Source organism: Capsicum annuum, chromosome 3, assembly GCF_002878395.1.
Source record: "Capsicum annuum cultivar UCD-10X-F1 chromosome 3, UCD10Xv1.1, whole genome shotgun sequence".
In the NCBI taxonomy this organism is placed as follows: domain Eukaryota; kingdom Viridiplantae; phylum Streptophyta; class Magnoliopsida; order Solanales; family Solanaceae; genus Capsicum; species Capsicum annuum.
The window spans coordinates 237,831,031-237,856,541 of record NC_061113.1 but is presented as its reverse complement, the minus strand read 5'-3'; the positions used below and the strand labels follow the sequence as shown (position 1 = coordinate 237,856,541).

Here is a 25,511-nt window from a genome sequence, read left to right as displayed (position 1 = left end):
ATAAATGTATAGGGTGCAACAAATACGATGTAAATGGGGAATGACAAATTTAATTATTGCAACAACGATCTGCAGTAAGGATTGAACAATTATGGCAGTTCTAACAACCGTTTTATTCGCAATAAAGGTATTATGCCTAAAATAATCTCAAAAATTAGTTTAAGATTGCCTAAAGGATAACTTGGTGCACTAAAGCTAAACTGTATAAAGAGACCAAATTCAATCCCACACGTTGGAACTTAGACACTCAACATAGCTAGTGGAGCAGTATCTACCATTATTGTCTTGTTTACTTCAATCTCAAGCACTCTACTTCTCATTTTTTTTTTATAAATATAGACTCTCACTTGCAATTCTAAGCATCTCAAAGAAAATCTCAGAAATTAAATATGGAAACATTGCTTAATGATATTGGAGATTAAAGTAGAGAAGTATTGGCTGCTCAGGCACTCATATGGAACTATACATACAACTTTATCAACTCCACGTCACTCAAATGTGCTATTCAACTTGGTATTCCAGATGTCATCCACTCTCATAGCCGACCCATGGCCCTCTCCGATTTAGTGGATGCCCTCTCCGTCAATAATAAAGATAAACAGCAGAATTATATTTATCGCCTCATGCGTATTTTAATCCATGCAGACTTCTTTACTAAAGAAGAATAGGGTTATTTACTTACTCCGAATTCATGTCTCCGCCTTAAAGATGAGCCTTTGAGCTTGGCCCCCTTTGTGCAAATTGCACTAGATCCAAGTTCAGTGGATCAGTTTCACTATCTCAGCCAATGGTTCCACAATGGGGACTCTAGTACTCCATTTGAGACTGCTTATGGAAAACCCTTATTTGAAAATGCTGAGAATGAACCAAAAATTAGCCATCTATTTAATGAAGCCATGGCTAGTGACGCCCTATTGGTTATAAGTGTGGTGACTGAGAGTTGTAAAGGAGTTTTTGAAGGAATGAAATCAATGGTTGACGTTGGAGGCGGCACTGAAACTGTGGCTAAAGTTATTGCTAATGCGCTTCCTGAAATAAATTGCATTGTCTTCAATTTGCCACATGTAATTGAAGGATGTGAAGGGAGCAAGAACCTGAGCTATGTGGGAGGAGACATGTTTAAGTCCATTCCTTCTGCCGATGCAATTTTGCTTAAAGTGACTTTCTAATACACACACACACACACACCACACCCTTGGTTTAGTCGGATATTGATTTCATGTATGGTCACTGTAACTTTTCTCACTCACAATAAAGGTTCTTGTGTTAATGGTTTATATATGTTTGATGACTATTGACAAGCAGTGGATATTACATGATTGGCATGATGAAAACTGTATAAAAATATTGAAGAAATGTAAAGAAGCAATTCCAAATAAGAAAAATGGAGGAAAGGCGATCATCATTGATATTGTAATATTGAATAACCAGAAAGGAGACGACAAGTCGTATGAAACTCAACTTTTCTATGATATGACCATGATGACTCTCACTTCCGGAAAGGAAAGAAGTGAACAAGAATGGGCAAAACTCTTCTTGGATGCTGATTTTAGTGACTACAGCATTGTTCAGAACTTAGGATTAAGATCTGTTATTGTGGTTTACCCTTAAATCTACAGGCTTGTCAAACTAAATAAAACACCCTACAGCGATATATTGAAATCAAATTATATATTTTGTGTGTTACATGAAATGTTATTCATCATTTCCAAGTGTTAATAAAAGGAACCTCTTGTGTTATATTTCGGATCTAATTACTCCATAAGTGATTACAAGTACTTTTCGAAGATAATGTCCGGATAAGTCAGAAAATATCTGCAATTTCACGGTTAAACTAGGATAACTCCTATCTATTTCTTAATATCTCTATTTTCTCAAGTTCGTACTTGAATGGATGATATTTGGCTCAGTTTATATTTTTAATGCTCTAGAATATTCAATTACCTAATACAAAATCACGAGTTTTTGGATTACAGAAAATCGCATGCTGCCCTGAGAAGCTGAATTATGAAAAATCCCAACTTGATTATACTTCTAATTGGTTCAGCTACTGAATAATCAATCTCCTTTTAAGTTTTTAGTATACTGAGGTTCAAATAGACTGTCTGCCAGTTAGTTACTTTGCACATTGGTGAATGCTCTTTGTACCAGTTGCGTCCTTTCTCCCTTCCAATTTCAATAGAAGGCAACAAAGTATGTTGGTTCCTGAAAATTTTAAATAAGGGTTTTTAACGTTCTGTATGGAGAACTCACTGGTTCAATTCTTCAGATTTTCCAACTATACAGTTGATTACAGCCCCATTTGGTTATGAAAATAATACTTTTTTAGAGTTAGAGTTAGAGTTGGTGTTGTATTTGACCATGAATATAAATAAAATTTGTTTTTATACTTTTGTGAGAGTAATAGGAGTGAGTTTTTACTTTTTTTCAAAAATAATTTTTATGATCAAACACTACTATTTTCACAAAGGGTGTGTTTGGTATGAAGGAAACCATGAAAAATATTTTAATGAAAAACAAGTTGGTTTCTTACTTATTTTCTTATGTTTGGATGGTGAGTGAAAAAAATATTTTCTAGTGTTTGGTTAATTGGTGAATGAAAATATATTTTTTAAAAAATACACTTTAGTGTTTCGCTAAAGAGTGGAAAGTACTTTTTAGAAAAATTATGAGAAAATATGTTTTTTTAGGGTGTATTTGATCTGAAGAAGAAAAACATTTTCTAGGAAAATAAGTTGTATCTTACTTTGTGTTAGTTATGCAAGTAGAAAAATATTTTTTAAAAATCTTTGTATATATTTAACAAAAAATATTGAGAACGAATAAGATAAAAAAGGGTGGGGCAAGAAAACTCTTTTGAAAAATAAATTTAAAAAATTAAAGCTCTTGTTTTTTGGAAGGGGAGCTGCGGTGTGTTTGGATGGTGTGGGGGTGTATGGGGGGTGGGGGAGAATAAAGTTTTGAATTTCTTTTAAAAGAAATAAATTAAAAAATAATTGTTTTGAGAGGGAGGGGTAGTAGGGGATGAGGGTTGGCGTAGGGGAGTAATGGCGGGGTAAGGGAAAAAGTTGAAATTTTATAAAAGACAAATTTAAATATTTTTAATTTTTGGGGGGATGGGTGGGTGTGTGGTAAAAATTTTTTTTGAATTTTTTTAAAGAAATATTAAATATTTTTTGTTGAGGGGGCCTTGTAGGGGGCAGAGAAGGAATGGAGTAAGAAAAAAATTTGAAATATAACTTAAAAAGATAAAAGATTTTCTTTTTAAACCGGGGTGGTGGGAGATTGGGATCGAGGAAGGAGTGAGTGATTTTGGAAGTTATATAAACACTTCCAACTTGAGGGTGAGTTGAAAGAAAGATTTGAAAAATATTTTTTTTAACTTTTTGAAAAAAAATAAGTTGATTTAAAGATATTTTCAGAACATTTAAATCAACCAAATATGAGAAAATTAAAAAATATTTTATTAAAAATATTTTTTTCGTACCAAACATGCTCTAAAGTAAAATAATTTTTCAAAAAAAATGAAAAAATTCTCGTGATCAAACTGGTACCACATCTCTCTCGAGTGTCTCGACTAATCGTCAGCTTTCATTAATTTACGCTACACTTTGATGTATACATTTCCAGATTCGTCGGTGAGCAAAAATACACGTCTGGTTTATTTCCTTGTACGACTCCACTTTTCAATGCCATACCAAGTCAATGAAAAAATTGGCATGTCGGGACAAGTTTTACTTAATATTGCCATTCTTTTGAACCTAATATTTTAAACAAATTTTACGCTCAAAAAAAAACTGAAATTAGATAGCCAATTAGGTTCGAGCTGGCGAAGAATAGGGAGCAAAATAATTTCTTTTTCCACTTAATAATTTACGTGTAACCCTAAAATTTGGGAATTATTACATTTTTTTTTTGTGTGTGCAAGCAATTATGAACAAGTAAAAAGATAGTTGGATCCATATTATAGCTCTCGCTATGTGCGAAGTCCAAAACAAAATCGGACCACAAAGGTCTACCTTCCCTTACAAGTGACATCTAGTATAACTCTATCACAACTTTTCATTCCTAATTTTTTCCTTGCGATCTTTTGTTATAGTTATAACTAGTGTTTCTTGCATCTTTTGTTGTAGTTATACCTAATAGAGTAAATGACTTGATCTTGATTTTTTGATGATTCTTGCATTGTTTCTCTCTTGAATGAATTCCATTTATGGTAAGATAATCCCTTTTTGCAATTCGAATTGAAGTTCCAACAATGTTTTTAAAAGCTTTAATGGTCCAAAAACCAAACTACTCAAACAGTCTCTTAACACATAGATGATTACATAAACTCCATAGATACAAATTCAATTGATCCAGTTTTCTACTCTACGGTTTCTTCGATAAAAACATTCAATTGATCTGTTAAAGTATAACCCATGCAATTGAATGCTTGTGTTGAAAAAAATTAATAAATAATGTGTTATGCATCAATCTCCTTTGCAATTTGCATAGCCTCTTTCATTTTTGCCGGCTGTAGCCTCTTTAGTTAGAACCTTTGAGAGTATTGAATATTTATTTTTAATTAAGTATTACTCCTTCCGTTAATCTTTAACTTATCTTTAAGAAAATAATAAATATTGGAGGTAATATTATGATAGTACTCTTTGAATATATTAAATTTAATACTTTAAAAAATACATTGTGTAATTAATATTATTCAATAACAAAAATAAAATGAACACAAAATAATAAATTATTTACTATTATTAGTTTTTCAAATTGAACAATTATTATTGCACATTTACTTTTTTCATTTACACCCACCAAAATCCAAACGCTGAAACTTTTTTATGCCAAAGAAGACCGTACAATTAATTTTGGTGTCTTGTTCTTCTAAACAACTCATTTATTGGAGGCTACATATAGAAAAATTTAGTGGGCGTTAGACTAAAGAAAATCACATGCATATTTTTAAATTTTGTTTGATGTTTCGAAATTGGAGGTGAAGATGGAATTATGTTTGATTATAATTTTTGTAAATAATCTTTGGTTGTTTACAACAACAATATATGCATTAAAATTTTACAAAGTGGAGTCTGAAAAAAATAAAATGGATAAATATGCGCTAGTTCATTAAATTAAGATGGGTCCTCTCATTCTTCTTATAAATAAACGTATACACCTTAGCTTCGATCAGTATCACTACGCATCGCAAAGAAATTATCACAAATATGGCATTGCCTAACAATGATATTGGAGGAAAAAATAGAGAAGCATTGGCTGCTCAGGCGCACATATGGAACCATATATTCAGCTTCATCAGCTCAATGTCACTCAAATGTGCAATTCAACTTCGAATTCCAGATATCATCCATAGCCATGGGTGACCCATGACCCTCTCGGATTTATAGTCGATGCCCTCCCCATCAACAATAATAACGCTAGAACTAAGGGTGTTAAGTGGGCTGGGCCGGGTCAACTCGAAACCGGTCCGTTAAAATTAACCGATTTGTGGGCCAGGCCGGTTCCGGGTTAAACGGTAAAAATTTTAAAAACAACCCTGACCCGGCCCACTTAACCCAACCCGATCTAACCCACCTAAACCTGGTCAAACCTGGTAAAAAGAAAAAATTTCCAATATACACTATATATACCCACCTGTATACATTTTAAATACGTTAAACAATATATATACACTATATATATAGTATGTACTACATTAGAATTTAAAAAATATATACACATACACAATTACACATATATAAGTAACATTCAATATATACGACTATACGTACTACTTTAAATAAAACATATATTACAACATATATATACTACAATATATATAAGTATATATATAGAGTTATATGCTAATTTATAAACCATATACACATGTATATGTTAAATATATACGTCTATAGAAGATATATACACATATATACGCGTCATTCAATATATATGTACTACTTTAAATAAAACATATACTACAATATATATATATATATATACTACAATATGTATATAGTTATATACTAATTTATAAAATATATACACATGTATATGTTAAATATACACATCTGTAGAAGATATATATATACAAATATACGCACCATTCAATATATATGTACTACTTTAAGTAAAACATATACTACAATATATGTATATACTACAATATATATATATATATATATATATATATATAGTTATATACTAATTTATAAAACATATACACATGTATACATAGAATATACACGTCTATAGAAGATATATACACAATAAAGGCGCTCTCTGATGCAACGATTGAGATTGGAACATTCAAAATATCTCTAGCTAATCTTGAAAGCATAAGATATTGTGTTTCATTACTCCTCCACCAATCCAACGTGTTGATCCATCGTCTGTGATCCTCTGACGGTGATCGAAGATAATATTTCAGCTTTTCTCGATAAATTGATGTGTAAACTCTGTCATCAACACTGTTCCAACAAGGTAAATCATAAAAGGAATCAGGAAAACCACTATGTGCCGCCCTTTTAGAAGATGATGGCTCCTCGAGAGGATGAGGAGCGACAGTTGGAGTGATATTTGTAGGTACGGCTAAATAAAATAAATCAGCATAGTGATTATATAATTTTTCTATATATTCATTCGCATCACCCATATCCGTCCACAAATCAAGTTGTACTTGTTCAGAATCATTGTTAGTATTTATTTCTAAGTTAACATAAATAATAGTACTAAAGTGGCACATAATATTATATTTCATTCACGGATTTAGCATAGCACCAACCAAGTAAATAGGGAGAATCGAGAAAAAATATTTTTAAAAATATTTAGTAAATTTAGTAAAAATTTAGCAAACCCAGAAATATCGGCTATGTATGCCAAAATGTTACAAACGTTAGGATAATAAGCACTGAAAAATTCAACCGTAGCTATATAAAATTTTTCTAAAACCTTAACAAGATCATTAATTACAACTCAATCAGAATCATGTAGCATGCAATCAGCAGAATCAGCAAATTAACCGCAATGTTGGTTAAAAGCTAGTGTAATAGGAACTCTATATTTATAACAAGTTTTTAAAAAATCATACGTCGAATTCCATCTAATATCAATTTCTCCAAGCATTAATATCAGTGCAAGTCCATTTTCTTGAAATTTAACTTTAAATTCTCTAATTTTTTTTCTTCAATTATTTCCTTGAATAAAACCAACAGCAAGACGGATTTTTTCAATATAAAGCTCAAAAAACTCAAGACCATCTTTTGCAATTAAATTATATATATGACATGCACACTTAATATGAAAAATTTCAGGCAATTACGGAGATAACTTAGATTTTATTTTTTTATAACAGTCTTGTTGTTAGAAATATTATCAAAAGCAATACGTAAGATTTTATTTTTGATACCATAAAATCCGACAACTTTAACAACAGAATTAACAATAAAATCTCCAGTATGTTTACGATCTTCATCATATAAAAAAACAAGAATACGTTTTTGCATCACAAAATTACTATCCATCCAGTGACAAGTAACGGTTAAATAATCATTTTTATTTACAGCACAATCAAGATCAGAAGTTAAGGACAATCTACATTGAATATATTTTAACAATGTTGATAAATAAAAATAATATTGTGAATGAAGTCTAAAAATATCAGATCGACAAGTACTTCTAGAAACACCATTAAACACAAGATTATAAATTGCTTGAATATAATGAATAAAGGCACCAGAAGAAGGAAAACTTAAAGGCAAACAACCCACTACTACCATTTTAACTATTTATTTTCGGTCCCTCAATTTATTATACTTCTTCGTTACCTGACCGGTTGCTGGGTCCATTCTAGTTTGCGTTGGCCCACCAACATCCCCACCACCTCATGCAATATTTAACTCTCTTTCGTGAGCATTACCTATATGTCTCATTAACGTACCTGTACCCTCTTATCTTCCTCCATTTTTATGCTTATATATTTGTTGACAAATATTGCATTGCACCTCAGTATCTGATATACGTTCAAAAAATTGCCATCCAATACTAGTTGTTTTACGAGCTCTTGGGGCATGAGGAGGACGGAAAGGGAGATTAACTGATTCAGATCTAACGTTAGCATTTCCTACTGCGGGTGTTTCACCAATATTTTCATCATCTTCGTCTAAATTAACCGCATCTACTTCATTTTCTTTTTCTATACCGTAATTTTTCTGAGCTTCTACATAATCCATATCGTGAGCACCTACACCTAAAGGTACACATACTTCTTCCTCAAAAGGTTGACTAAGCGGAGTCTGAGACACACAGGTATATCTACTACTTGAACTACCTCTACTGCTAGTAATTCGTTTTTTACTACCACTACCACTTTCGGGATAAAAATTTTTAACACCTTTAGTAGTGAGGTTTCTTAATTTATCCATAATATAAATTAAACTAAAAAAATTCAAAATACACAAATATAATAAAATTAAATATTCAACAATTAATACACTAAATAAAAATTAAACGTAAGAGATGGAATGACAATACCAAATTTTGGAAGTATCCGTAGGTTGTGACTTTAGAAACTTCCACTCGTACTTTGTAATCGCAAAATTAAAAAATTAAAGTGAGCACTTTAGGAAATTAAATTTATAAAATATTTGACAATTGAGAATTGAGATTTGAGAGAATTAAAAATGGTGTGAAAAATGATTTGAAGGTGTAGGGTATTTATATAAATATTTTTAAAATTAAAAAATAATTTTAAAAGTAATTTTTTTTTAATTAATGGGCCCAAACTAGCCGTTTGGACCCAAAAACGGCTATATAGCCGTTGGGCCAACGACTAGTTTGGCCCAAAATTCAAAAAAAAATTTAAAAAAAAATTAAACCGGGCCGAGCTGGTTAACCGACAGGCCCCAATCGGGTAGGATCCGGGCCAAGTTAACCGGGCCCAAAACAAAAAAAATTATCCCAGTACTCTAAAGCCCTTGGGCTTACCGGGCTGGGTCAAATCGGGTCGATTTCATTAAATGGGCCAGTTCGGACCGGGTCAACCCGGTCCGTTTGACAGGCTTAGCTAGAACCTAGGATTGTATTTACCATCTCATGCGTATTCTAATTCATGCAGGCTTCTTTATTCAAGAAGATGAGGGTTATTTACTTATTCTGACTCACGTCTCCTCATAAAAAATGAGCCTATGAGCATGATCCTTTTTTTGCAATTGCAACTAGATCCAATTTTGTTGAATCCATGGCATTATCTAAGTAAATGGTTCGAAATTGGGGATGCTACTCTCTTTGTGACTGCTCATGGCAAGTCCTTCTTTGAATATGCTGAGAAGGAACCAAACTTTAGCAGTTTATTTAATGAAGCCATGGGGAGTGATGCACTATTTGTTGTAAGAGTAATGATTGAACATTGTAAGAGAGTCTTTGAAGGATTGAAATCATTGGTGGACGTTGGAGGTGGCAATGTTGTTGACAATAATGGTGATACTGCTGCTACAAATATTGAGGATGAAGAGAGAATTTTGTAACTTTCTTGTATATACTTTTGGGATAGAATATAAGTTAACTATTGGTTGTTAGTTTGTTTCAAGAATAGACAGCTGTACATAGACTGTAGGAAGCTACACATAGACCATATGAAGTTTCTATTTCTTCTCATGTAAGCCAATAGTTTCTATTCCTTCTCATGTAAGTCAATTCTATCTTGTATAAATCATGACATGAAGAATAAACAAATTACTCAGAAAATTTCCCAATACTTGCTCTTCACTCTTCTACATGGTATTAGAGCGGTTAATCTTTTGAATCCAATTTTTTTCTATCTTCTCATCAATGGAAGATCCTATAGCGATAACTACTCAAGCTCCACCCGTTGCTCCAGTTTCCTCTGCTCTGGATCAGAGCAACCCCTTCTTCTTGCACCCTTCTGATTCTCCAGGGTTGCTACTCATTCAAACTCCTTTTGATGGGACTGGTTATGGAGCTTGGAGGAGATCAATGTTCATTTCTCTTTCTTCTAAGAATAAGCTATGCTATATTGATGGATCTTCTCAGGTTCCTTCATCTCTTTGTCCTGATTTCAACCTTTGGAATAGGTGTAATAATATGGTAACCTCTTAGCTACTGAACTCTTTATCCAAAAATATTGCTGGAAGTGTATTGTATTCCAGTTCAGCTCGAGCCTGATGGAAGGATCTTGAGGATAAATTTGGACAAACTAATGGAGCTCAACTCTATCACCTGCAAAAACAAATCAATGATTTAACTCAAGGGACCTCAGATATTGTAGGTTATTTTACTAGGTTCAAAATGCTTTGGGATGAGATTGACGCCTTGTATAACAAGGTTACCTGCTCCTGCACGTGTACCTATGAAGGAAAGAAGAAGATGTTGAAATCTCAACAAGATGAGAGGTTGATTCAATACCTCAAGGGGTTGAATGATGCTTATGCACCTATGAGAAGCAACATTCTTATCATGAACCCTCTTTCCAGTGTTAATTTTGCTTATTTTTTTATTCTTCAAGATGAAAAATAGAGGGAAGCTTACAAGAATCCATCTTTTCCAGGAGAACCCTCTTCTTACTTGGTTACTCACCACGTCAGTCATCAACCTAGCACTGTGTTCTCTTATCCTAATTAATCTACCCAATCTATTGACTCAAAGGAAAGAAAGAATTTGGTGTGTCCCCATTGCAAGAAGTCAGGACACACAAAAAAAATGCTACAGAATCATAGGATTCCCAGCAGATTTCAAGTTCACAAAAGGTTCCAGGACACATGGGACATTAAAAGGAAATGCTGTGATGACCCCTGAATCTGTCCCCATTTCTGATAACCCTTCTCAGGTTTCTTCCATATCTCAAGATCAATTCACCCAATTTGTTAAGCTTCTTCAAAATGTACAGATCAGTGACACAGGGATCTCAGATTCAACTAGCCATGCTAATGTTCTCCAGTGCGATGGTAATATCTTTCATAACCCTATAGCTTATTCAACCTATGCTAATTTCTCACATTGGATCATTGATTTTGAGGCTTCGCAACATATGTCCTTCGATCCTACATTTTTCACCTCTCTAACTTATTTATCTTCACCAATTTTTGTCAATTTACCTAACTCTTTCAGGGTAAAGGTCACACATATTGGATTTGTTAGTATATTTTCCGACCTTGTTCTACATGATGTACTTCTCATTCCTTCATTCAAAATTAATCTTATCTCTCTGCAAAATTTTTACAAATAGTTGCTTTGTCATCTTACATTTTCCCCCACATGTTGTGTTATGCAGGGATTTTTTTGGTACTTGGTGAAGCAAGAACAAGAGTTTATATCTTTCATACAACAAGTTCGCAATCACGCTTTTTCTTTAAGTCTCAATCAAATCCTAGTTCTAGTATTTCCAACTCTGTTTCTAGCAGTACTTTTGGACCTGTAAAATCCCATTCTATGGTGGCATTATGGCACAATAAATTGGGACCTCTACCTTTTCATGCAATGAAAAAATTTAGCTTTATTTCTTGTTTAATCAATGAAAATTGTTCTTGTGATGGGTGTCCTTTGGCTAGGAAATCTAAGCTACCTTTTCCCTATAGTTCTATTAAAAGGTTAGCTGCATTCGATTTGCTACACCTGGACACTTGGGGACCTTACAAATTACCCACTGCCTTCGATTTCATCTTCTTTGGACCCTTCTTTCAAATTAAGTGCTGATTCAGGGGATTTCTTACTCAACCACCATCTATCGGAGGATAATTGGTTGTCTCAACTATCTCACCCATACACAACCAGATTTTTCCTTTGTCGTTCAACATCTCTCTCAGTTCATTCACCCTCCTCCACACCTCACTATAATGCTGCTCTGCGGGTTCTTCGTTATTTACGCCTTGACCATGGTAAAGGTTTGCTCATGTCGTCCTTTCCCTCTTTTTCTCTACTCGCTTTTTGTGATGCCAATTGGGCATCGTGTGTTGACTCCCGACATTTAATCAGGGGATTCTTTATCAGTTTAGGCGGATCACCAATTTCTTAAAAATCTAAAAAGCAAGTCTCTATTTCTCTTTCCTCTGCTGAAGTAGAATACCGATCTATGCGTAGAGTGGTCTCTGAGCTCACTTGGCTTCATCGTCTCCTTTGAGATCTTTCTCGTATACCTGAGCTACCTATACCAGTTCACTCGGACAGCAAAGTCGCCCCCCATATCACTAAAAATTTGGTTTTTCACGAGCATACAAAATATGTGAAAATTGATTGCCACTTTGTCAGGCCACAATTTCTCTTCGATCTCATTTCCCTAAATTTTGTGCCGTCTTCTTTTCAACTGGAGGATATTTTTACTAAACCATTATCGGGACCTTCTCATTTCTCTGTAGTTCCCAAGTTGGGGTTGTCTTCTACACCCTCCAACTTGACGGGGGGGGGGGGGGGGTGACAATAATGGTGAGATTGAGGATGAAGAGAGAATTTTGTAACTTTCTTATATATACTTTTAGGATAGAATATAAGTTAATTGTTAGTTGTTAGTTTGTTAGAAGAATAAACAGCTGTACATACACTGTAGGAAGCTACACATAGACCGTAAGAAGTTTCTATTTCTTCTCATGTAAGCTAATAGTTTCTATTCCTTCTCATGTAAGCCAATTCTATCTTGTATAAATCATGACATGAAGAATAAACAAATCACTCAGAATATTCTCCAATACTTGCTCTTCACTCTTCTACAAATGTTGTCGTGGCTAAAGCTATTGCCGATGTATTTTTACAAATAAATTACACTGTTATTGAGCCACCACATGTTATTGAAGGGCTTGAAAAATGCAAGAACCAGACCTATGTGGGAAGGGACATGTTTAAGTCCATTCCTTACGCCAATGCAATTTTACTAAAGGTAACTTGTAATGTGTACTTTTCACACTATAACAATATTATATACTAATTTATATTTAATGGTGTATGTTTGATGAATGAGAAATAGTGGATATTACATGATTGAAGTGATGAAGAGTGTATTCAAATATTGAAAAAATGTAAAGAAGCTACTCCAAGTAAGGAGAACGGAGGAAGACTAATTATCATTGACATGGTGATGGACCATAATCTTGACCACAAATCACATGAAACTCAACTTTTCTTTGGCATGATCATGATGGCTGTGACTTCCGGAAAGGAAGGAAGTGAACAAGAATGGGTAAAACTCTTCTTTGATGTTGGTTTTAGTGACTACAACATTATTCCTCTACTGGAATTGAAATCTGTTATTGGAGTTTATCCTTAAATTTAGTCGTGTCATTAGAAGTTCAAATAATACTTAGAAAATTTGGCTAAAGAATCTAGCAAATATTCATTGTTTTCTGTTGTGTTATTCTTCATTCACATGTGTAATGTTAACAAAGGAACACCTTGTGTTATATTCATTCCCTCAATTCATATGTAATGATTTCTTTAATTAGAACATGTGAGTTATCGTGATCACTGTCCTGAGAAGTCAAATCAAAAGAGAAAAGAATCCACAACTACACTTTTTATATGTCAAAGAAGACTTTATTTATAAACTACAATTAATTTTGGCGTCTTATTTTTTTCCCTAAAGAATTAAATTTTTTGACAGCTAATTAAAGGAACTTAGTAGGCGTTTGGCTGTAGAAATTAAATATTTTTATTTTATTTAAAATTTTTAAAATTGAAAGTATTAATTGAAAATGAAATTGTGTTTAATTATAATACTCTCACATGTATTAATTAAAGAGACTAGCCAGCAAAAATTAAAGAGGTTCATTTTTGCAAGCCTTGCTATTCTTTCTTATCTTGCTTTGGCATGCGCCTCCTTGTCTTGGTCGTTGGATTTTTTGCCCATTAAATAATAACAATAGAGGATTTTGGATCAAACTATTGATGACAAGGGTATTTTAGACCAAATAATTAAATGAAGATATTTTTATTCAGTTTCCACGTAGTTTAAGGATATTTTAGACAACTTTTTGTTTAGTATAATATACTTGGTAAATATACACCATGTATTATAATCTTATGGATAAATATATACTCCATTTATTTAGTGTTACTTGTATATTATTTTCAAATATAAATTTTCACTTTTACATGTCACTTTTAATATATCTAGAAAAAATAATTATTTTATTTATGTTTTACTATTAACTTAATTACTTATTTTTCAAATTATACTCTAATAGTAAACATCAAGTAATTGACAGGAGTAATATGGTAAAATAGACATGCGTCAATTATTATAATTTTTTGAATGGGCGTCCCTAATCTAAATATGACAAGTAAAATTGAAGAAAAGAATATATACTACCACATTAGAATAAGATGGTCCTATCATTCTTCTTATAAATAAATGCATACACCTTCGATCAGTATCACAACCCTAACCATCTCAAAAAAATTAAGTATCACAAATATGGCATTGCCTAATAATGATATTGGAGAAAAATATAGAGAAGCATTGGCTGCTCAGGCACACATATGGAACCAGATATTCAACTTCATCAACTCCATGTCACTCAAATGTGCAATTCAACTTGAAATTCCAGATATCATCCATAGCCATGGCCGACCCATGACCCTCTCCGATTTAGTCGATGCCCTCCCCATCAACAATAATAACGCTAAAGCCCAGGATTGTGTTTACCGTCTCATGCGTATTCTAATTCATGCAGGTTTCTTTATTCAAGAAGATGAGGGTTATTTACTTACTCCGACCTCACGTCTCCTTCTCAAAGATGAGCCTATGAGTATGATCCCTTTATTGCAATTACAGCTAGATCCAATTATGATGAATCCATGGCATTATCTAAGCAAATGGTTCCAAAATGGAGACTCTTCTACTCCTTTTGTGACTGCTCATGGCAAGCCCTTGTATGAATATGCTGAGAAGGAACCAAAGTTTAGCCGTTTATTTAATGAAGCCATGGCTAGTGATGCTCAATTGGTTGCAAGTGTAATGACTGAACATTGTAAGGGAGTCTTTGAAGGGTTGAAATCACTAATGGACGTTGGAGGTGGCAATGGAACTCTAGCTAAAGCGTTTGCCGATGCATTTCCACAAATAAATTTCACTGTCTTCGATCTACCACATGTAATTGAAGAATGTGATGAAGGCATCAAGAACCTAACCTATGTGGGAGGAGACATGTTTAAGTCCATTCCTTCTGCCAATGCAATTTTACTGAAGGTATAACTTTTAATACGTAGTTATTTTCACACTATAACAATATTATATGTACTTATATTTAATGGTTTATATTTGATGAATGACAAGTAGTGGATATTACATAATTGGAATGACGAAGAGTGTATCAAAATATTGAAGAAATGTAAAGAAGCCATTCCAAGTAAGGAGAATGGGGGAAAGGTAATCATCATTGACATGGTACTAATGGATCATAACCCACATAAAGGAGACCACAAGTCATATGAAACTCAACTATCCATTGACATGCTTATGATGATCATTACTTCTGGAAAACAAAGAAATCAACAAGATTGGACAAAACTCTTCTCTAATGCTGGTTTTAGTAACTACAAAATTATTTCTATACTGGGTTTGAGATCTATTATTGAGGTTTTTCCTTAAGTCTAGTCGTATCGCTAGAAGTTCAAATAATACTTAGAAGATTTGGCCAAAGAATCTAGCAAATGTTCATTGTTTTCTGTTTTCATGTGTTACAGAAAATGTTATTCTTCATTTTCATATGTACTGTTAACTAAGGATCACCTTGTGTTATATTCCCTCACTTCATATGTAATGACTTCTTTACGACATGTGAGTTATCATGGTCACTATCCTAAGAAGCCAAATGAAAAGGGAAAAAAAATCCATAACTATACTTTTTTAAGTATAGTACTAATAAAAATAGTCCTGCAACTCTGTTTCATAATTTTTCATATTTCTATGTTTATTTCTAAATTGGTGGTAGTCCAGTTCAAGAGTTTATAAACTCCACACTTGCCTTTAATTATTAGCAAGTGAACTTTGGTAATGGATATTGAGCCCCAACATCAGAACAACATACAAACTCAAACCCAAACATCCCCTTAACACCTAGATGATTACATAAACTCTATGGATAGAAATTTAATTGATCCACGTTTCTACTCAGCTTCTGTTTGATAATGAATTTTGAGTTGAATCTTGAAAACTTGAGTTTTTGAAATTATATTTACACATACTTTATTTAAAAAAAAAATTCTCAAAACCCAAAAACTGATTGATTATATCTCGAATTTCATGATCGAATAAATATTTAAAGATAATTTTTTAAAAAATTATGGCCCAACACTAGTTCAATCTACTCTTTAGTGCTCCTCGGCAAAAAAATTCTTGTTGGACAATCAATTTAAGTATAGCACATGCAGTTTTGTTTGGACATGTTTTTAATTAACTTTGAAACAAACAAGTAATAAAAATAATACGTATCACTTTTAAAACTTATTGACATCTTTAATATTTTTCTTCAACCAAAAAACAGATCAATCCAAATAAACAAACGCTAATGCAATTTCTTTTCTCTTAAGAAAAAGATCATATCCAAATGAGTCTTAAAGGATGTTTCCATTATGTTTGATGTTTCTCAGGCATAATCACTGAAAGTTGCCTAACCTAATACTTAGTACGTTCTCTTCTCTCAATTTATATGATACATTTTCTATTAGTCAATTCCAAAATGACATATGTTTATATAAAATAATGATTTAATTTAAAATCATAATAATTTAGTTGATTAATTACTTGAATTAACACTATATGAATGGCGGTTGAATTCCCCACATTGCAATCTACTTCCCCATTTCACTTCCCCTATCCTTAATTTTTTTTAAAAAATATCAATTATTTCACCATTAATTAAATGATTATAATCACACAGTCACGCACGACTTGTTTTAAATCATAAGTTTCAAAAGTATTTCTTTCTTTAATTTCTTAGACTCCATTTCAAAATTCAAATCAAATAAAATCACATAAACTCTAACGGAGTAATAATATTCAATCAATTAAAGAATTAACCCTTCTACAGCCCATATTTCCGCGGTAAAAATGATACAGGTGAAATGGCAAACAAGTCCTCGAGTCCGGAACCTAAATCCTAAATGACGGCAAGAAAAATCAAATGAACCTAAGCTTTCTTATTCACCTAAAGGGATTAGCGAAGGAAAGAAAGCTCAACACGTTGTTTTAGAAGAATTTTTCTATATTAGTATATGAGCTAATTATATATGAAGTTATGTATAGCAAGATCTATTATCGGGTGAAATTCTCATATGCAGTTCTAAAATAGAGATTCTTTCAATTGAATAATGATTGTAACAGTTATCGGTTCAATCCAAGGAAAATTAAAAATAGTGGAACAAAAGAATTCAGACCAACCTATCTATATAGCACACGAAATTGACGCACTATGTATGAATTGACTAACGTCGAAAGTTAAAATCTATGTCATCCTCCAGTTAATTTCTTTTCCTTTTCTGCTAACTCAGAAAATTCATGTTTTATGCATCAATCTCCCTAACATTGCCTCTTAAAATTAAATTTATGCTGGCTATAGCCTCTTTATATTTGTTGGCTATAACCTCTTTAATTAAGACCTTTAACTTTCAGAGTATTGAATATTTATTTTTAGTTTCTTACGTTCAGTTTGGCAAAGCAGCTACTTGGAAAAAAAAATAATGGGACAACTGATGCTGATTAAATCTTGAATTTGGTACCTGGACTTTTATTTACACCCACCAAACTCTGAAACTTTATATGCCAAAGAAGACTTCATATAAGGACCACTATTAATTTTTGGAGGCTAATGTCAAGAATGGATCATGGGTCTAACTCAACCTCAAAAGCTAGTTCAAGGGGGGAGAATTATTCAAGTCCATATAATTAAACTACCATTTCATTCCCCAATCAATGTGGGACTTTTACCCACTCTAACACCTCCCTCACGCCCAGGCCCAGCTGGCACTGGCGCGTGGACCGGGAGCCCAAAATGGGGATGGACCTGACTTTGATACCATGTCAAGAATAGACCATGGGCATAACCCAACCTCAAAAATTAGCTCAAGAGGGAAAGATTACCCAAGTCCACATAAGCAAACTACCAGTGCTAATTATAAAGAAACTTAGTAGGCGTTTGGCCACAGAAACAATATATTTTTTCACTTTGTTTTTGAAATTTTTGAAATTGAGGTTGAAGATGAAATTGTGTTTGATTATAATACTATCAAAGGTATTAATTAAAGAGACTATATAGCCAGCAAAAATATTATAGAGGGTATGCAAATGAAATGTACTGAATTCATATTTGCAAACCTTTATTCTTTCTTATATCTTGCTTCCGCGGCTCTTTCCTTGGTCATTTGGATTTTTCTCACATACTTTATTCTTCCATATTTTCTGTTTTTGAATATTCAGATCTGAGTTACACCCTTCATTTTTAAATACTCAGTCACATTTTTTATTTGCTAGTCTCTTAAGAAATTATGTATTTTTATCATTATTTTCTTATTTAATTTCTTTAATACAGTAATCTCTTCAATTAATGGAAAGTATGGCTGTCAAGTGGGTCGGGCCGGGTCAACCTGGAACCGGCCCGTGTTATTTAACCGGGTTGAGGGCCGGGTTGGGGTCTAAGTGGGCCGGGTCGGTCCGGGCCCAACAATAAAAAAATCAAAAACCACCCTAACCCGACCCACTTAACCCAACCCGGTCAAACCCACCTAAACCCGGTCAAACCCGTTTAAAAAACTGGTCAAACCTGGTCAAAAATATAAAAAAAAAAACTTTTTTTCAATATATACATTATATATACCCACCTATATACATTATAAATACATTAAACAATATATATACACTATATATATAGTATATACTACATTAAAATTTAAAAAATATATACACATATACACAATTACACATATATACGCACCATCCAAATATATATGTACTACTTTAAACTTTAAAGTTTAAATAAAATATATTACAATATATATATATATATATATATAATTATATACACATGTATACGTTAAATATACACGTCTATAGAAGATCTATTCACATATATACACTCTAATCTATGTATATGTAATACTTTAAATGAAATATACTATAATATATAAACATTATAATATATATTTGTATAGTTATATACTAATTTATAAAACATATACACATGTATACGTTAAATATACACGTCTATAGAAGATCTATTCACATATATACACTCTATTCTATGTATATGTAATACTTTAAATGAGATATACTACAATATATATACACATTACAATATATATTTGTATAGTTATATACTAATTTATAAAATATATACACATGTATACGTTAAATATACACGTCTATAGAAGATCTATTCACATATATACACTCTATTCTATGTATATGTAATACTTTAAATGAGATATACTACAATATATACACATTACGATATATATTTGTATAGTTATATACTAATTTATAAAATATATACACATGTATACGTTAAATATACACGTCTATAGAAGATATATACACTCTATTCTATATATACGCACCATTCAATGTATATATACTACTACTTATAAAATATACTACATTATATATACATTACAATATATATAGATATACTTATATAATAATTTATAAAACACATACACATGTATACGTTAAATATACACTTCTATAGAAGATATATGCACAAATATACAAAACATATGCTACTTAATATAATAAACTAATAATATTTGGTAGTAAATTAATAATATATTAGAAGTAAATTTTTAATTTAAAGTAGAAAACTAGAAATTCAATTTAAAATTTTAAATCGTTAAATGAAAAAAAAATAAAAAGCAAGGACTAAGGAGTGAATGAATTTGGAGAATTTTATTGATTGCAAAATGATCCAAAATTTATAATTTATATGAATGAAAAATCTATAAATTATGCATCATTTTTTCCAACTCATTCATGTTAATATTAATGGGAACTTGCATAGGATAGTCGAAGTCAACGGGGGCAAAACCATGCATTGGACTTGATTTTGCTGAGTTCTCCTGTGAAGTCATATTTTTTTCAAGTTTCAACTCGTCGTTCGGCTCCGGTTCCATTCCTTGGTTTCTTCTTTTCGCTCTAATCCAATCTCTGAGGCAAACTAGAGCATTCATTGCATTGCTTCCCAATGAGTGTCGGTTGTCTCCAAGCTGCTGTCGTCCCTGACTAAAGGCGCTATCTGATGCAACGGTTGACGTTGAAACATTCAAGATATCTCTAGCTAATCTTGAAAGCACAGAATATTGTGTTTCATTACTCCTCCACCAATCCAACGTGTTGATCCGTCGTCTGCGATCCTCTGGTGCCGTCCGAAGATAATATTTCAGCTCTTCCCAATAAGTTGATGTGTAAGTTCTCTCATCAACACTGTTCCAACAATTTAAATCATAAAACGAATCTGAAAAATCACTGTGTACCGGCCTTTTAGAAGATGATGGCTCCTCGGGAGGAAGAGGAGCGACAGTTGGAGTGATATTTGTAGGTACGGCTAAATCAAATCAATCAGCATAGTGATTATATAATTTTTTTATGTAATCCTTTGTATCAGCCATAGCGGTCCACAAATCAGGTTGTACTTGTTCAGAATCATGATTAGTATTTATTTCTAAGTTAGTATAAATAAGAGTACTAAAGTGACACATATTATTATATTTCATGCACGGATTTAGCATAGCACCAACCAAGTAAATAGGGGAAATCGAGAAAAAATATTTTTTAAATTTCGTAAACATGACGCCAACATCTTCTTTATAACCTTCTTTATTTTTATATTCTTTGAGCAAATCAGAAATATCGGCTATATATGCCAAAATATTACAAACAGTAGGATAACAAGCACCGGAAAATTCAACCGTAGCTACATAAAATTTTTCTAAAAACTTAACAAGATCATTAATTACAACCCAATCAGAATTATGTAGCATGCAATCAGCAGAATCAGCAAATGAACCGCAATGTTGGTTAAAAGCTAGTGTAATAGGAATTCTATATTTATAACAAGTTTTTAAAAATTCATACGTAGAATTCCATCTAGTATCAATTTCCTCAGGCATCAAAATCGGTGTAAGTCCATTTTCTTGACATTTAACTTTAAATTCTCTAATTCTCGATCTACGATTATTTCCTTGAATGAAACCAACGGCAAGACGAATTTTTTCAATATAAAGCTCAAAAAACTCAAGACCATCTTTTACAATTAAATTATATATATGACATGCACACTTAATATGAAAAATTTCAGGCAAGGGTGGAGATAGCGTAAATTTTATTTTTGTTATAGCAGTCTTGTTGTTAGAAGTATTATCAAAAGCAATACATAAAATTTTATTTTCGATACCATAATATCCGGCAATTTTAACAATAGAATCAGCAATAAATTGTCCAGTATGTTTACGATCTTCATCATATAAAAAAGCAAGAATACGTTTTTGCATCACGAAATTACTATCCATCCAATGACAAGTAACGGTTAAATAATCATTTTTATTTACAGCACGACCAAGATCAGAAGTTAGGGACAATCTACATTGAATATTTTTTAACAATGTTGATAAATAAAAATAATATTGTGAATGGAGTCTAAAAATACCAGACCGACAAGTAGTTCTAGGAATACCGTTAAACATAGGATTATAAATTGCTTGTATATAACGAATAAAGGCATCAAAAGAAGGAAAACTAAAAGACAAACAACCCACAACTACCATTTTAGCTATTTCTTCCCTGTCCCTCAATTTATTATACTTCTTCGCTACGTGACCGGTTGCTGGGTCCATTCTAGTTTGCGTTGACCCACCAACATCCCCACCACCTTTTGCAATATTTAACTCTCTTTTGTGATCTTCAGCTTCATGTCTCATTAACGTACCCGTACCCCCTTACTTGCCTCCACTTCTATGCTTATATATTTGTTGACAAATATTGCATTGCACCTCAATATCTGATATACGTTCAAAAAATTGTCATGCAATACTAGTTCTTTTACGAGGTTTTGGGGCACTGGGAGGACGGGAAAGGAGATTAACTGATTCAGATCTAATGTTAGCATCTCCTACTGCGGGTGTCTCAGCAATATTTTCATTATCTTCGTCTAAATTAACCGCATCTACTTCATTTTCTTCTTCTATACCGTAATTTTCCTGAGCTTCTACATAATCCATATCATGAGCACCTACACCTATTTCTTCCTCAAAAGGTGTACCAAGCGGTACCGGAGGCGAAGGCACACGGGTATATCTACTACTTGAACTACCTCTACCGCTAGTAATTCGCTTTTTACTACCACTACCGCTTCTGGGACAAAAATTTTCAACACCTTTAGTAGCGAGGTTTCTTAATTTATCCATAATATAAATTAAATTAAACTAAAAATATTCAAAATACACAAATATAATAAAATTAAATATTAAACAATTAATACAATAAATAAAAATTAAAAGTAAGAGATGGAACGATAATACCAAATTTTGAAAGTATCCGAAGATTGCGACTTTAGAAACTTCCGCTCGTACTTTGTAAACGAAAAATTAAAAAATTAAAGTGAACACCTTAAGAAATTAAATATATTGAATATTTGAGAATTGAGAATTGAGATTTGAGAGAGAATGAGATTTGAGAGAGTGAAAAACTGTGTGAAAAATGATTTGAAGTTGTAGGGTATTTATAGATTTTTTTTTGGGATTAAAAAATATTTTTAAAGTTTTTTTTTTCTTTTTTTTTAATAAATGGGCCCAAACTAGCCGTTTGGACCCAAAAACGGCTATATAGCCGTTGGGCCAACGGCTAGTTTGGCTCAAAAACCAAAATATCATTTTTTTAAAAAAAATTTATCCTGGTCGGGCCCATTTTAAAAAACAACCGGCCGGGGATCCGGAACCCTAAAGCCCTAAGGCTTACCGGGTCGGATCAAACCGGACTAAGTTAGTTACGCGGACCGGATAGATCGGGTCAGCCCGGCCCACTTGACACCCATAATGGAAAGTGTGGTGATTGGAAGAATAAATCCACATTAATGCACATAAAACTTGTAAAGTGAATTGAGTACAATACTATCTTTTCGTCATTTTATTTCCAAATGAGAGAAAAATGGGAGGAATGTACTTAATAATGTCTTAATTTTCTAAAATGGTAATTATTATGATTTTTTTTTTTTGGTAGCAAGACAAGCAGTTAGAAATGCAGAATATCTACTATTAATATAAGAAAAAATAGTTGATGGACGACTGGCGGACTTCGACTTCAAGCGTCAGCAAATACATAGCGCGTGAATTTCATGCATAGTTTGGTTACAATTTTATTTTGCCAGCTTTATATATAAATTATAAGGAGATCACCCATCTTATTACCTTTTTCTATGCTCTGCTGGACGATAGATATTTTCGTTCAAATATATATAGTGATGAATATATCGACCTAGATCGTTAATTATCACAACCCTAAACATTTATATCAGTTAACCAAATTGTACTTTGGTATAGGCCAGAAATTGGGAGAAAAAAATTTAGCATCTTCTCTCCTGTATAGAATCTCGATCTTTTTGCTCTCCTTATAAGGATTGAGCCATGCGATCTGTTTTTATATCTTAGAGATAAGGTCTGACTCTCCTCTTGTGCACTTCTAATAAATAATATACTTACTCAGGTCCTCCCACCTGAATATTTTCTTGCCAAAAAAATCCTAAGCATCTCAAAGAGAATCTCCCAAATATGGCATTGCCTAATGATGACATTGATGAAATGTACAAGACTAGAGAAGTACTGGATGCTCAGGCACCCATATGGAACTATACATTCAACTTCATCAACTCAGTGTCACTCAAATGTGCAATTCAGCTTGGAATTCCCGATATCATCCACTCTCATGGCCAAGCCATGACCCTCCCCGATTTCGTGGATGCCCTCTCCATCAACAATAATAAGGCTAAACTCCAAGATTGTATTTATCGTCTCATGCGTATTCTAGTCCATGCAGGCCTCTTTATTCAAGAAAAAGAGGGTTATTTACTTACTCCGACTTCACGTCTCCTCCTTAAAGATGAGCCTAATTTGAGCATGATCCATTATATTCATGCGATGTTTGACCCAATTATGATGGATCCATGGCACTGTCTCAGCCAATGGATCCAGAGCTATGGAGACTAACCTACTCCATTCGCCATCACACATAGCAGACCGTTATTTGAATATACAAGGGAAGACACCGGGTTTAGCTGCCTGTTTAACGAAGCCATGGCTCACAATAACCCATTAATTTCAAGTGTGGTGATTGAACATTGTAAAGGAGCTTTGCAAGGATTGAAATCATTGGTGGACGTTGGAGGTGGAACATGAACCATGACTAAAGCTATTGCCCAGGTACTTCCACAAATAAATTGCATTCTCTTTGATCTGCCACATGTAATTGAAGGGCTCGAAGAGAGTAAGAAGCTGAGCTATGTGGGAGGAGATATGTTTATGTCCATTCCTTCTGCCTATTCGATTTTACTGAAAGCAAGGTACATTGGAGCAAGTATGATATGCTCCTAGTATTTTGTTTAATGGTACACTGTTATTTTTCACATATAGTCATTTCGTGTTTCTTATTATACATGACAATGAACTTGGATATTAATTAACGGTTTGTGTTTGAATAACAATCAGTGGATATTACATGATTGGAACGATGAAGATTGTACTAGAATATTGTAAAAATGTGAAGAAGCAATTCCAAGTAAGGAGAATGGAGGAACGCTAATCATCATTGACATGGTAGTGATGGATCATAACCTAAAGAAAGGAGATGGCAAATCATATGAAACTCAACTTTTCTTTGACATGCTCATGATGGTTGCGACTTCTGGAAAGGAAAGAAGTGAACGACAATGGGCAAAACTCTTCTCCAATGCTGGTTTTAGTGACCGCAAAATTATTTCTATACTGGGATTGAGATCCAATATTGAAGTTTACCCTTAATCTAGAAAATTTTCCTAATAGAATGCCTAACGTACGAGTGATGCCCAGATTTTTGGAAGTCAACAATAAATCATTTGCCACTAATAAAAATTATAGAAGCCAATAATCTAATGAATGTTCCTCGTTCCCGGACGTTCTTGTGTGTTATTACATAGGCAAATCTTATTCTCCATTACACAGTACGTGTTAATAAACTAGTCGGGAAATCTTAGTAGCTTAGTTGATTGGCTACCAAAATTTTTACGTTGTTGATGGGATTCGATCCCCCATTTTGACTTAATCCCCTCCCCCAATTTCCCCTTTCCTACCCCTATTTTTATGTTTTTTAAAAGGTTAATAAAATAACTTCTTGTTACATTTCCTTACTCATATGAGATACTTCTTTGCTTGCAAGTTGAGTTAAAATCATTTTTTAGTGATTTTCACACTTCACAAATATATATGTAGTACTTAGATTATAATTATAATCATTATAAAAAAATTGAATTGGCGCTAAAAAGAGGTGCTTTTTTTGTTCACCTTTG

At 32.9% G+C, this 25,511-nt stretch overlaps 1 protein-coding gene and 3 pseudogenes across 1 annotated transcript; all 4 read left to right on the top strand.

Annotated features, from left to right (window-relative positions):
• Positions 1–389: 389 nt before the first annotated feature.
• LOC107864975 lies at positions 390–1,638 on the top strand (annotated as a pseudogene).
• Positions 1,639–5,216: 3,578 nt separating this feature from the next.
• On the top strand, positions 5,217–13,258 carry LOC107864976 (annotated as a pseudogene).
• Positions 13,259–14,341: 1,083 nt separating this feature from the next.
• On the top strand, positions 14,342–15,580 carry LOC107866060 (trans-resveratrol di-O-methyltransferase-like). Its single transcript, XM_047409568.1, has 2 exons — positions 14,342–15,178; positions 15,269–15,580. Exons 1-2 carry the CDS (start codon positions 14,342–14,344, stop codon positions 15,578–15,580), a joined length of 1,149 nt encoding a protein of 382 aa, XP_047265524.1.
• An 8,162-nt stretch (positions 15,581–23,742) lies between these two features.
• On the top strand, positions 23,743–25,263 carry LOC107864978 (annotated as a pseudogene).
• Positions 25,264–25,511: the final 248 nt, after the last annotated feature.

Coding starts and splice junctions, on each gene's coding strand:
- LOC107866060 (XM_047409568.1), top strand. CDS start 14,342: ATGCATACACCTTCGATCAGTATCACAACCCTAACCATCTCAAAAAAA. Junction 15,179..15,268: donor CCAATGCAATTTTACTGAAG/GTATAACTTTTA, acceptor AATGACAAGTAG/TGGATATTACATAATTGGAA.